General features: G+C 39.3%; 1 protein-coding gene across 1 annotated transcript in view; it reads right to left on the bottom strand.

The window, feature by feature from the left end:
- Window positions 1-13,834, bottom strand: part of TTC37 (tetratricopeptide repeat domain 37) — an 85,447-nt gene that overhangs the window by 10,022 nt on the left and 61,591 nt on the right. The window contains exons 34-38 of the mRNA XM_045285195.1: window positions 13,551-13,679; window positions 8,516-8,637; window positions 3,903-4,061; window positions 3,252-3,282; window positions 2,571-2,581 (exon numbers count right to left, since the gene is read on the bottom strand). Of these exons, the coding sequence (XP_045141130.1) occupies window positions 2,571-2,581; window positions 3,252-3,282; window positions 3,903-4,061; window positions 8,516-8,637; window positions 13,551-13,679 (452 nt within the window). The remainder of the gene's footprint in view (window positions 1-2,570; window positions 2,582-3,251; window positions 3,283-3,902; window positions 4,062-8,515; window positions 8,638-13,550; window positions 13,680-13,834) is intronic.

The following is a 13,834-nucleotide window of genomic DNA, read 5'->3' as shown; positions in this document are numbered from 1 at the left end:
TGGGGACAATGTGCCTGGTCAGAACAGCGATGCACAGAGATGACCACGAGACCAGCCCCACCATGGGAGACAGCATTCCTCGTTGACCCATGGCGGGAATTGTGCCCGCCATGAGCTCACCCTGTGGAACGCCAGCCTCTGGGGGCATGCATCAGAGCAGCGGGGGGAGCAGAGTGGTGAGGTCCCCAGGGATAGAGGCGGTGCCAGGACAGGGCTCCCCACCAGACTTGACTGGAAAGCACACGTGAAGGAAAACAAACAGACCCTAAACTATTCAGAGGGTTATATATGTATGCATGTGTGTGTGTATGTTGTAGTTGTAGCCATTGTTTTACTTTCTGTTGTCGCTTCATTGCACTCAGTCTGGTGATGGTATGTAGCACGTCTACCTGGAAAGGATAAGCGGAATAAACAAGCCAGAAGAGAGAACAATGGGATGACAGATCCGGGGAACATAGGGGTAGGGGAGGCAGGGGAAAGGATGAGGGCGTTAACAAGCACAGGGACAAGGAAACAACAAGTGATCCAAAAATAAATGTCAAGGAGGTTGTGGGAGGCCTTGCAGGGCTGGATCAAGTGCAATGTAACCGAGAGGAATGCCAGAAACCCAAATGAAGGCAGAACATGATAGCGGGACAAGAGGAAAGTACAAAGAAATAGAGGAAAGAACTAGAAGACAAAGGGTAGTCATAGAGATGTTAATACAGGCATATAAAGATGTAAATATATTTATATATGACGAGGAGGAAATAGATCTATGTACATATATTTATAGGTTGAGTATTAAGAAATCAGATGGACAGTGGGCCCCTGCACAAGTACTCCTCCAACACAAGAACACTTTGTTCTAACAATTCGGCGGTCTGAGATGCTCACCTGCCTGGCACGATCGCTGAAGACAATGGGTGCACAAGAAAATGTGGTGAAGAAAGCGGATGGTGCTTGGCTAACAAAAGATATAACACCTGAAGTCACTGAAGATAATGGGTGCACAAGCAAGTGTGGTGAAGAAAGCTGATGGTGCCCAGCTACCAAAAGATATAACACCTGAAGTCACTGAAGATAATGGGTGCACAAGCAAGTGTGGTGAAGAAAGCTGATGGTGCCCAGCTACCAAAAGATATAGCACCTGAAGCCTTAAAGACCTGAAGATAAACAAGCAGCCATCTAGCTGAGAGACAACAAAACCCACAAGGAAGAAGCACACCAGCCTGTCCCTACTCGATCGCTGAGGACAAAGTAGGTGCATTAGCAAAAGTGATGAAGAAAGCAGATCGTGCCCAGCTATCAAATGATACAGCATCTGGGGTCTTAAAGGCTTGAAGACAAACAGGCGGCCATCTAGCTAAGAAACAACAAAACCCACAAAGAAGAAGCACACCAGCCTACCCCAACACAAATGCTGAAGACAAAGCGGGTACATAAGCAAACGCGGTGAAGAAAGCTGATGGTGTCAAGCTGTCAAATTACATAGAATCTGGGGTCCTACATGCTGGAAGATAAACAAGGGGCCATCTAACTGAGAAACAAAGCCCACATGGAAGAAGCACACCAGCCTGTAAGATGACAAGGCGGTGAAGGGGTCAGGTATCAGGCATCAAAGACCAAAAAATATATATATATATAATATTGTGAATGAGGGGGAATGCAGAGTGGGGACCCAGGGCCCATCTGGGGGAAATTGGACATCCCTTTTCAGAAGGGATGTGGGGAGGAGAGGAGCCAATCAGAGTGCAGTGTAGCAATGAGGAAATATGCACTTTTCCTCTAGTTCTTAAATGCTTCCTCTCTGCCACTACCATGATCCCAATTCTACCTTACATATCCGGCTGGACTGGAGGATGTACACTGGCACAGATAGGAACTGGAAATACAGTGAACCCAGGACAGATGAACCCCCCAAGACCAGTGGAGAGAGTGGCGATATCGGGAGAGTGGAGGGAAGGTGAGGGAGAAAGGGGGAACAGATGACAAGGTCTACATATGGCCTCCTCCCTGGGGGACAGACAGTGGAGAAGTGGGCGAGTGAGACGTTGGATGGGGTAAGATATTATAAAATAATAATAATTTATAAATTATCAAGGGGGAGGGGGAAGCGGGGAGAGAGTGGAAAAATGAGGAGCTGACACCAAGGGCTCAAGTGGAAAGCGGGTGTTGTGAGAATGATGAAGTCAACATATGTACTAATGTGCTGGACACAAATGATGTATGTACGGGTTGTGATGAGTTGTATGAGCCCCTAATAAAATGATTATTAGAAAAAAAGACTAAAAGAGAGAAAATCATTACACATCTTAAAAAAGAGAGTATCATGAACTAACTTGATGCCAATATAGTTGACATTTAGTTAAATGTCAAAGCCAATATATTTGACATCTGACATATTTGACCGGACAAATTCCTTGCAAGACACCAATGATAATGAAGAAATCTTAAAAGTGTTATGACTGTTAAAGAAACGTAATCTTTAATCTAAAATTTTCTCACACAGAATACTGCTGGCCTCAATAGCTTTAACAGTGGAAGTTTCCAAATATTTCAAAAGTAAGTAGTGGCACTGTTATACAAACTTTTCCAAAAACTACAGAAAAAGTAACAAAAATTAAAAGTGGCAAAACCTAACAAGGACTTTATGGCAATGAAAAATTATGAGCTACAAGTAGAAAGGAAATGTTTTGAAAATGATGATGGCAACATATGTACAAATGTGCTTGATACAATGGATTGTGATAAGAGTTGTACGAGCCCCCAATAAAATGATTTAAAATAAACAAATAAATAAAAATTATGAACTAGTTGTTCTATTAATTCAAGTGTAAAATCTCTAAACAAATTGAATTCAGCAAGACAAATTAATACTTATTCCAAAAATGCGAATTTGATGTAGCATTTGAATATCAACACAATCGGCCACATAAGAGAAGAAAAGGGGGAGAAAAAAAAGAGAGAAGAAAAGGGATCATTCCCCCCGCCCCAAATTGGATAAATTCATCACCCATTCATAAAAATAAGCAAACAAATGTCTCTAAAAATTCAGAATATATAAGCTTCCTTAATCTGGTAAATATTCTACAAGTATCATACTTAATAACGAACTATCAGATAGTTTCTACCTGAAGTTGAGAATAAGTAAAAAATATTCACTTACTGTATACACTCGTGTATAAGCCGAGTTTTTCAGCACATTTTTAATGCAGTTTTTGTGGTAAAATTAGGTAGGTGCCTCGACTGATATTCGGGTCGACTTATACTCAAGTATATATGGTAATACTGTATTAGAGGCTATAAACAGTGCAATAAAGCAAGAACACATTTTCAATGTATTAGTATTAGGATGAAAAAAGTAAAACCATCATTCACAAATGTCATGATTATGTACTGAGAAAATTCAAAATCATTTCAGAAAAGTGTACTTATTAGCAAGGTTGCTTTGCTGGAGGGTCAGTATACAAAACTCAACTGCATTTTCTAAATGTTCGATCTAATAAAAACACACCCGGTACCATCAAGTCAGTTCCAACTCAGAGTGGGCCTATATAAAATTTCCAAACCTGTAAATCTCTACAGGAGAAGAAAGACTCATCTTTTGCCCACAGAGTCACTGGTGGGTTTGAACCGCTGACCTTGCAGTTAACAATGAAACATCTAATCTAGTAATGCCAAAAGAGCTCCTTTACACACAGTAGAGCTGGTGGAAGACACTCAAATATTAAGAAAACATTGAAGAATTACATAAGTAGATCCCAAATTAGTACTCAATTCCTTTAATACTCTAACTACAAAACCCTTTTTATCTTGAAAGTGGAAAATCTATTGAGAGTTTAGTAAGGGCAAGTACAAATGGAGCATGTACCTGAGCTCGGTATTTTAAATCAGGACTCCTGAGAAAGAAGAGAACATACCTGCCAGGCAGGAACAGAGGCTGAGTTAGCCATCACTGCTTTTTGCAGCTCTTCGAGAACGGCATCTGGGAGAGGTTTCTGTGACCCCAAGAGTGGTTCACACTGAACTTGTCTCAAAAGTAAGACAACAGCTGGCTGATCAGGGTTACTTTTTAAATTCTGAAAATTAAATGCCAAATTGAAATACATCAAATATGCTCTTAAATGTTAAATGTAAACAATAATTATGCTGTTTTCCATGCTAGAAAAAAATATTTCTGGAATTAGATTCTGTTATTAAAGAGTAAATAACTGCAAAATCTAAATAAATACAACTTTGAACATCCTTGGCAATATTAAACTACATATTTAGGCATTCTTTAAAGACAGCTGAGTAATTTTACACATTATAAGCCTTTGCTTTTACTCTGTTTTTATTATCAGGCAAGATCCTGAAAAATTTAGGTTCTGGATAGATAGCTGAATTAAGAACATATAAAATTAACAGTGAAGGCTAGCTCTATTCCTTACTGGAACAAACTATATTATATAAGAAAGAAATATTCACATTGTCTTTCTCAATCTCTTAAAAAAGATATCTAATGCATGTTCTTCTTCTAGGCACAAACTTCTTTGGATCTGGAGTAAAAATTCACCTATTTTCCCATTTCCTTAAGCTATTATTTAAACTCTAAAGCACACACATACACCTACTTCTGCATATATAGAATTCCTAAGTATATTATACTCATCTGCTCCATCAAAAACTCACTGCTAGCGAGTGGATGCCCACTCATAGCAACCCCACAGGGCAGGACAGAAATGGTCCAGTGAGTTTCCAAGACTGTAACTCTTGGCAGAGTAGAAAGCCCTTTCTTCCTCAATGCAACTGGTGGTTTTGAACTGCAAACTTTGAGGTTAGCTCAGTGCATAACTACTCTGCCACCAGAGTTCCTCTTTCTCTCTCTCTCTCTATATATATATATATAAAGTTAAATGGATAAGTAGTTCTTTAAATAAACCTTTTCACTATTGTTTTACCTTCCTTTACTTTCACCTTAGCTCAGTGCATAACTACTCTGCCACCAGAGTTACTCTTTATATATATATATAAAGTTAAATGGATAAGTAGTTCTTTAAATAAACCTTTTCACTATTGTTTTACCTTCCTTTACTTTCACCTTCCTCTATTGCCTGTCCCTCAATAACATACTTCTGTTTTTTCACTTAGTCGATCACAGACATAAGTGTTATTTCTAACATGCATTTGTTTTCTTCTAACTAAGACAACAATAATATAAGGAGGAATGTCCATAACTATATCACCTATTCTTTCAGAAAGAGCTCAATTGTCGATTAATGCTTAATAAGTACCCACTGTATATCAGCTAGGCATTCCTGGTGAAGTAGGCACTGATTGGTAAGGGGTTAGGCAAGGAAAGATTGAGAGTCTCTGAAACCCAAGGCTCAGTTCTACTCTTTCTTTAAGGTCGCTGAGTCGAAACCTACTCAATGGCAGGAGCTTTGGGTTTGGAGTACATTACCTTGTCCTTTAAATAAGACAAAATATTAATATTTTTCAGAGTTCAAAAACAAATAAGTTTGTAACCTTCAAAAGTCCATTCTCCTTTCTCTATAAAATTTATACTGATCTTTCAGAACACATTTCTAAGAAGGCAATACCATCTCCCTGGTAAGCGTACGCTGCGGAATATGTTCTAAGGAAAAGTTATGCTTCAAACCCTCTTTTTCTGTTGAATTATTTCTGAGTGGGTTTATGAAACTCCTTCTTCATTCAATGCGTATGTACTGATCCTCTACCCAGAACGAGGCAAACAGAATACCCAACCCACAGCCAAGGTGTTGATTCCAGCTCATGGCACTCATACACAGGGTTTCCAAGGATGTACGTCTTTTTAAGGGAGCCTTAGCCTCACCTTTCTCCTGAACCACAGCTGAGGGGTTTGAACCCCCGGCCACATGGCTGGTTAGCAGTCCAATGTTTACCCAAAAGTGCCAGCAGAGCTCCTTACTTACTAGACCAGGCACTAGGAATTGAGGAAAGAGCCTGCACTCACAGGTCCCTACAATCCTGGCACAGAACTGACAACTGAAGGTCTATATTTCCAGGTGTGGTCTAGAATCTTGGGAAAATAAAGGGTCATTAAAAAACACAGCAGTCTGAAAGGAGCAATTAAAAATGAAAGTAAAATACGACTTCTCGAATGCTATTTTAAAAAAAGAAAATGAATTAAAGAGTTTAGGTCGTACAGTCAAGGTAAACGTTGAGTTCAAATGTCAGTTTCTGGCTAAGAGAACAAAAGATTTACCCTCTTTAACCTCTAGTTTTCTCATTTGTAAAGATGGGGATACTAATAAATATCTGCATCGTCAGAGAACTGCTGTGAGTGTTAACTATAAAGTGCTAGACATGGTGATTGGCTTATATCAAGTATCCAATATATGTTGGCTAATATCATTATCCCTATCACCAGATGCTTTTTATGAGATTATTTCCCAAGTAGAATAAAAATCAGGGAATCTCAGGGGCTACATCAGAAGGACTTAACATAGAGGCCTAGTTGAATGAACTGGGCCCTGCCTCAAAGCTGCTTGCACCCTTAGGTTGAGGACCAGGGTAATCAGATGGGAGAGGAAGCAGAGAGTGGGCACCCTGGGACTGTAAAAGTGACAATCATTGGACCGTGGGGGAAATACCCTGCTTGGTAGGTGCTCAATGAAAAGGGACCCAGACAATGAATGTACAAATGTGCTTTACACAATTGATGTATGTATGGATTGTGATAAGAGTTGCATGAGCCCCTAATAAAATGATTTTTTTTTAAAAGAAGAAAAGGGACCCAGAATCACCATATACTTAGTACTTCGATATGACAGGTTTGATCTATTGGGCAGGGATCTATACTTGGAAGAATGGATCCAGGAAGTTTCCCCCTGACATCAATCCCCAATGCTTAGGGTAAACAGAGGGAAATCGCATGGGAGATGGAACTGTGTAGCCAACAACTCACGGGTTGTGGCTCATGGTGGGACTGTACTCGCATAGACTCCTCATATGGACAGTGTCCAGAGTGCCATGTCATTGGGCAAATTAATGATGTTATCGGTGCAATCACCTTATACCTAGGGGGATGATTGACAATGTTTTACTTTTTTGTTTCTTTGTGTTTTTGCTTTCTTGCCTTTTGTTTCTGTTCACTTGCTTGCTGGTTGGTTTGTTGCTGTTATTAGAGTAGTTAGTCTTTTGGGGTTTGGATTTTGTCATAAAGTGACCACCAAAATCAATCTGAGTCATGCATATCTCAAGGGAAGGGAGATGAAATCGGAGCTCCCACTCAACTCTAGCCCCAATCCAAGAACAGTCAGTTCTGAGAACATGTCCCTGCTCTATACTCACCTTCATGAAATGATCACTGAAGATAAGGGAGCTACAGCAAAGTATGGAGAAGAAAGCAGATGGTACCCGGCTATCAATCAAAATAGTGTCTGGGGTCTTAAATGCTTGTATTCAAACAAGCAGCCATCTAAGCCAGGAGTCAACTAAGTCCACATGGAAGACGCACATCAGCTTGTGTGATCCAAAGATGACCATTACAAAATCCAAATATGATGAAGGGAAAAATATCAGAGCTTGAATTGGGAACACCCAATTTATAGAAGGGTATGGAGGACAGTGGGAGCCCAAAACCCATCTGCAGAGTGTCTAGTCACATTAAAACTTTGGCAGATCCCCTCTAGCCATAGGCAAGGGACTCCAACAACCTTACGACCCGACAGACATGACTGTAAACTGGATTAGGCTGGATCGAACTTGATACTTGGTTAGTTGACCTCCCTCTTGAGCCAACTTGAGTTTGTTCTAGGCACCAGTATTTTGTGCTTGTTTCATAACAAAAATTTCTTCCCTGGCTTTTTAAAATACCGATGCTGGTCTTTTCTTTCTTACTCATTATTTGTTATTTTTATCTTTATATTATTATGATCTTACCCTTACCACTTTGTTTGTTATTGTTTCTGTTGGGTTTCCCAGTTTGTGAAGTACAGAAGGAACAGATGTACAGAGATGACAACTGATGCAAGGGCTTCTAGGGTTGGGCTGTAGGTGTGGGAGGCAGGAGATATGGAGGGTGAAGGGGCATGGGGAGCATACAATGAATGAGGGTGGCTGGAGGGAGCACTGGAACAGATTGCGATTATACAACTCATTTTAAAAGCAATTACACCATGAAAATATATGATATGTGAACACTATATCAAGAAAACCATGAAAAAATTTTTTAAAGAAATCAACCTTGACCAATGGTTACCAATAAGTGAAGGAAAAAGGGTTGTTGCACAAAGAGTATAATCAATGCCACTGAAGTATACAAGTAGAAGTTGTGGATTCGGAAAATGTTTTTTTGTGTATATTTTTGCCACAATTAGAAAAAAAATTACATTAATAACAAGGACAAGGAAGAAGGAATGTTCTAGAATTGAATATGATGACAATTGTATGACTCTTCTTAATATGATTGAGTGATTGAATTGTATGACAGGTGGGTAAAGTGCTAATAAAACTGTTAAAAGTAAAAGGAATCGGGGTATCCTGGTGCCCAGCTCCAAAAAAATACCTGTGCACACAGGGCTTCAGCTTCGGGCGTTCTTCCAGTCTCGAGGAGCCCACTGACCGTTTGGGAGAGAGACCACTTCTCCAGTGATTGTTTATACTTCTCAGGGAATGCATTTTCTTTTACTAAACGAAAAAGAAAGAAATTAAATGTTACTATCATCTGCCATTTGTGTTCTCACAGGAACAAATAGTTGCTAAAAGGTATTAGGTAGGTCATGCATATATAATTTTTTGTAGTTACAATAAAATACCATACAGTTTATTCTGATAGAGAAGCTTTGTTAGTATTTGTGGCTAAATAACTTAAAGAACTTATCTAGTTGAGAATTACATCAACAATCACTATATCTTAAAAAAACACTACAAAGAATTCATCAAGACACACAATAAACTATAAGTGTACATATATTTAAGTGATACAATTTAATAAGTTTCACTTTGAGAGTACAATCAAGGCAATATTTTCCTCCTACACCTTTATAATCACTTCTACCTCCAATACACCCTTACCAACCAATCCCTTTGTGCTGTCCCCAGGTAACCACAAATTAATCTGCTTGGTTTTACAATAGACTTTATTTTTTATTTGGAGAATCAGTGAAACGTTTGTCTATCAACAAAATTCATTCCCTTCATTGTTGAGCGGTATTCTATTGGTATAGCGATTCCAGAGTGTACTATATCAATGGCTAACCACAGTATTTTATCATTTCACCCACTGAGGGACACATGGGTTGTTTCTAATTATACATGAACTTGCTACGAACACTCGGGTACAAAACTTTACAGATCTATGTTTCCATTACTCCTGGGTACTTAGAAGTGCAATGGCTGTTTTTTTTTGTTTTCAATTTTGGACTTTTTCATTTGTAAGTAATTGTCAAATTCTTCCAAAGTGGTGAGCATTTCCGCATCCTCATCAATAGTGTAGAAGCATTCCGGTTGCTCTATATCCTCAACATTCATTGTGGGCAGTCTTTATCATTGTAACTATTCTAGTAGGTTAGTGATATATTACTGTGGTTTCAATGTCCATTTCCCTAGGAATATTCAATCATCTCATATGCATGTGAAAATTGGATATTGACTACAAAAGAACAAAGAAGAATCAATGTATCTGAATTATAGGGCTAGCAAAGAATACTGAAAGTACCATAGACTGTCAGAAGAACAAACATATCTGTCATGAAGGAAGTACAGCCAGAATGCTCCTTAGAAGCTAGGATGGTGAGACTCCACCTCATGTACTTTAGACATGTTACGAGGAGACCAGTCCCTAGAAGAGGACAGCATGCTTGGTAAAGTAGAAGGATATTGAGCAAGAAGAAGCCCTTCAATGATTAGTGGCTGCAACAATGGGCCTGAATGTAACAATTGTGAGGATGAGGCAGAACTAGGCAGTGTTTCCTTCTGTTGGATACAGAGTCGCAGGGAGTTAGGACCAGCTTGACAGCTGGCAACAAGTACTGTTACCCTTCTTTTCATGTGTCAATGAGGGGTCTTCACACATTTCATAGGAAAAACATTGTGAAAAAATTATGCATGCTTTCACATTTTTTAGCACCCAAATAAACTCATACTAACTTATTATAACATGACTCAACAGGACCTGGTTTGAGACACTATGAAAAGTAAGACATTAGATTGAAAAGAGCCTGGTCAGAGAAGCATGAGTCCTGCGAAAACTGAAGCAAGGTTCACCTCCACCAGTCCTCGATGGAAGGAAGGCAAGGTTCTCCAGTCCTGACAGATTTACAGCTTCAGAAGCCCCGTGTAAGGTCACTGTAAGTCAATGGCAGTGGGCTGGGGGAAAGAAATGTATAATCAATGATGCTTTATGAGAAGTAGAGACAGAGTCCCAGAGAAGCATCAGTTTACAAATGGATAATTCCTTTTGGAGAGGGACAAGTCAATGCTGAAGATAATGTCCACTGAGGCAGACCATCCACATCAATTTATAAAGAAAAAAATTAATGTGATTCACGATCAAATTAAGAGGATTGAGAATGAAACAACAGCCAATACCACAGACATTTCAACTGGCTCATCTTGCGTAACTCTGACTGAAAAATTCAAGCTATCCAAACATTCCATTCGATGAGTACCCAAACTATTGCACCCAGATCAGCTACAGAAGAAAGCAAGGATTTCAGGAGAAATTTTAAACAAGTTGGATCAAGATCCTGAAACATTTCTTGGAAGGACTGCAAGCGGAGAGGTACGGTGTGGCTTTCTCAGTGTGATGCTGAAGACAACACAAGCAAAGCATTGGCAACCAAGAGATACAAGTGGCCCGATCAAAGCAAAAGTCGATCAGGCAAGGGGACAGATCTTGGCAGCAGTTTGAGAGGGATGCTCAGGGCACTTTGCAAGCTTACTTTCTGGAGAGCCAAAGAACAGGAACAGTTGCTTAGTATCAAAATGTTTTGAGGTTAGCCAACCCGTTAGCTTAAAAAAAAAAAAGCTCAGGAAAGTTCCACCTGTCTTTCTCTACCACGACAACGCTAATGAGCTCCTGCTCATTCCCCTCATCAAATAATTTCCAATTGTACAGTATATATAGAAAGTTTCCTATTTGGACTGTGGAGGCCACATCTGACCTCTTCTGGCTACACAAAAGGGAAGAAGAATCCACTCCACAGCTACCTAAGGAGGCTTCTTATGAGGCAGCAGTCTCCTCACCTCTACCTTTCCACCTGTTTTACCCTGTTATGACCCAACTTCTGACCTTAACTGTAGTCAGACCCTACCTGTCCCTGCCATAGTATTCATAGTATTTCTCTGCTGGGTTTGAGATCAGTTGCAGTGGCCACAAAGAATTCATAGATCATACTCCCCATTATGGGCAGGTTATTTGGAAAGATAGCAGGTTAAATCAAGTCTGGTTCAGAAAACATTAAGGATACAGTCCTTTTGTCTGCAGTACCTCTTCTCAGCTCTACTAGCATGCATCTCTCTCTCTCTCCCTCTGGTCCTAGGCCTCTAAGCCATGTAGTCTGTTGATCTCTTCCATAGTTAGGCAATTGTTACAAAACTCCTTCAGCCTTATAAATGCCCAAAGGGCACGCTGCAAGTCAGCCTACTGCTGGAAGACACTCGTCTTTACTAACCAGCAGACCAGGGAGTCTTCCATTGCGTACCACCACTGCCTTTCCTCATAAAGACCTTGGCTGTGCTCTTCTCTTGGCTCTTCATTCTTCGTGCCGATGAGATTCTCTGTTCCTGTTTCTGAGATGGCTCACTTTACACCCATTAGAATGGCAAAACTAACCAATCCTCGTCGATCAATTTCATACAACTTATTTGCATGCTCCCATACAGTCATTTGATGGACGTTACAAAGAATGCATACAAGAGTCATAACAAGTCATTTTACTTCACTGCAGATCTGGTATACCACCATGCTGCTAAATTCACTAACCAGCTGTTTTTTGTAGATTCTACAGGATTTGTACATAAACAATCATACTACCTATTAATAAAGACAGTTTTACCTCTTCCATTGCAATTCATATACTCTTTCTTTATCATTCTTGCCTATTGCACTGGCTGGAACCTCTATTACCTCTAGATGTAAGTGAAGAATCCTTGTCTTATTCTTGATTTTATGGGAAGGAGTTCAAATTTTCATATTAAATGTTAGTTGTAGGTTCTTTTAGATAGCCTATTTCAAGTTGAGGTAGTCCTCATTCTTAGTTTACTAAGCTTTTATCAGGCATAATTTTGTTACATATTTTGCTTTTTTAGTCCATCAATATACTGAATTTCAAATGTCAAAGCAATCCTGCATTCCTCATTTGGTAACAATGCATTATTATCTCTTTGTGTATAATTTGATTGATCTGCTAATGTTTTTATTATGAATTTCTGCATTTACATTCAGGAGTGTTATTTTTCTAATAATGTCCATGTGAGTTTGGTATAAGGGTTACACTGACCACATACAAGTAGTTAGGAAATGCTCCCAGCTCAATTTTCTGGAAGAATTTGTATAGAATTGGCCTTATTTATTCCTTAAATGTTTCATAAAATCAGGAAAGCCATCTTCTCCTGGAGTTTTCTTTATGAGATGGTTTTAAACAAACGTGTCGTTAATGTAAAGCTATTCAGATGATTTCTTCTTGAATAAGCATTACTATTTTGTGTCTTTTAAGGAATGCATGCAATTCATCTAAGTTTTCTAATTTAATGTCATAAACTTGTGTACAAGATTTTCTTACTAGCTACCCCACCACTACCATAGTTCATAGAGGGCAGTTAATAATGGTTAATATTTACTAAAAAAAAAAAAAGCTGATAGCCTAAAACAAATTCATTGAAAAACTACTGCCCTAAGGCAAAAAGTGGGTTAGCTGCCTATTTTGATGCTATAGAGAGAACAACTTTTCAACTAAGTGATTTATGGATATAGAAGGCAAAAATACCCCTCAACACTGCTATGGGGTTGATTCTGACTCATATCAACTCCATCCAAGATAATGTTAAATGAATCTACCCACTGTCCACGATTCGCGGGAAGATTCACTGAACAAATTCAGTGCTGGCTAAAAGAACCCTTTGCTGGTTCTGTCTATCCATGAAACATCAGTCAAGAGAAGAAGCAGGCATACTCTATGAAACAAAGACTTTAGCTAACAGAACATACTGGACTGTTAGGTTATACACATACCCATTACCTTTCTCCATAGCTATTATACATATAAGATCCTAGGTAGCACAGTGGCTTGTGATAAACGGCTAAACTAAGTGTTGGTGGTTCGAACCTGCCCGATAGACTTGGTGGAAAAGAAAGGCCTGGTGAACTACTCTGGTAAACACAGCCAAGAAAACCCAAAGCAGCAGTTTTCCTCTGTTATACATGGGGACAACATGTGTTGGGGGCCGGGGAGGCAGCTAGCAACAACATTATACCTACAAATCTTTAGTTAATAATATATCTTTATAACCTATGCAACTTAGATTGTTTGTGTTCCTGATTTTAATAGCCATTTAAGGAATGTGAATGAAATAACATTTAAACGCTTTTTAAAACTTACAGGAAGCAGAAATAGCAGACAAGAGTGCTAAGTATACATCCATCCTCTTTGGCTGAGTTTTGTTCAGTAGAGCCAGCTTGTCATCAGCATAACAGGCTGCCATTAGCCCGCCCCAAACAGCAGGGTCGCCTAAAGACAGGACAGGGAATATATGTAGATATTGTTACTCTCACCATGTTGCTAAAAATTACAAATAAAAACAGTCTACAAGTTAAAGAAAGAAAATTAATTGCATCCCCAGAAATCTTGAAACAAAATGTCACTTTCCGTGGGAAACTGAGGAC

Source organism: Echinops telfairi, unplaced genomic scaffold (assembly GCF_000313985.2).
Source record: "Echinops telfairi isolate 266 unplaced genomic scaffold, ASM31398v2 ScPeMD7_7469;HRSCAF=8507_1, whole genome shotgun sequence".
Taxonomy (NCBI): Eukaryota; Metazoa; Chordata; class Mammalia; order Afrosoricida; family Tenrecidae; genus Echinops; species Echinops telfairi.
The sequence above is the reverse complement of the archived record's forward strand: the minus strand, read 5'-3'. Positions and strand labels throughout refer to the sequence as shown.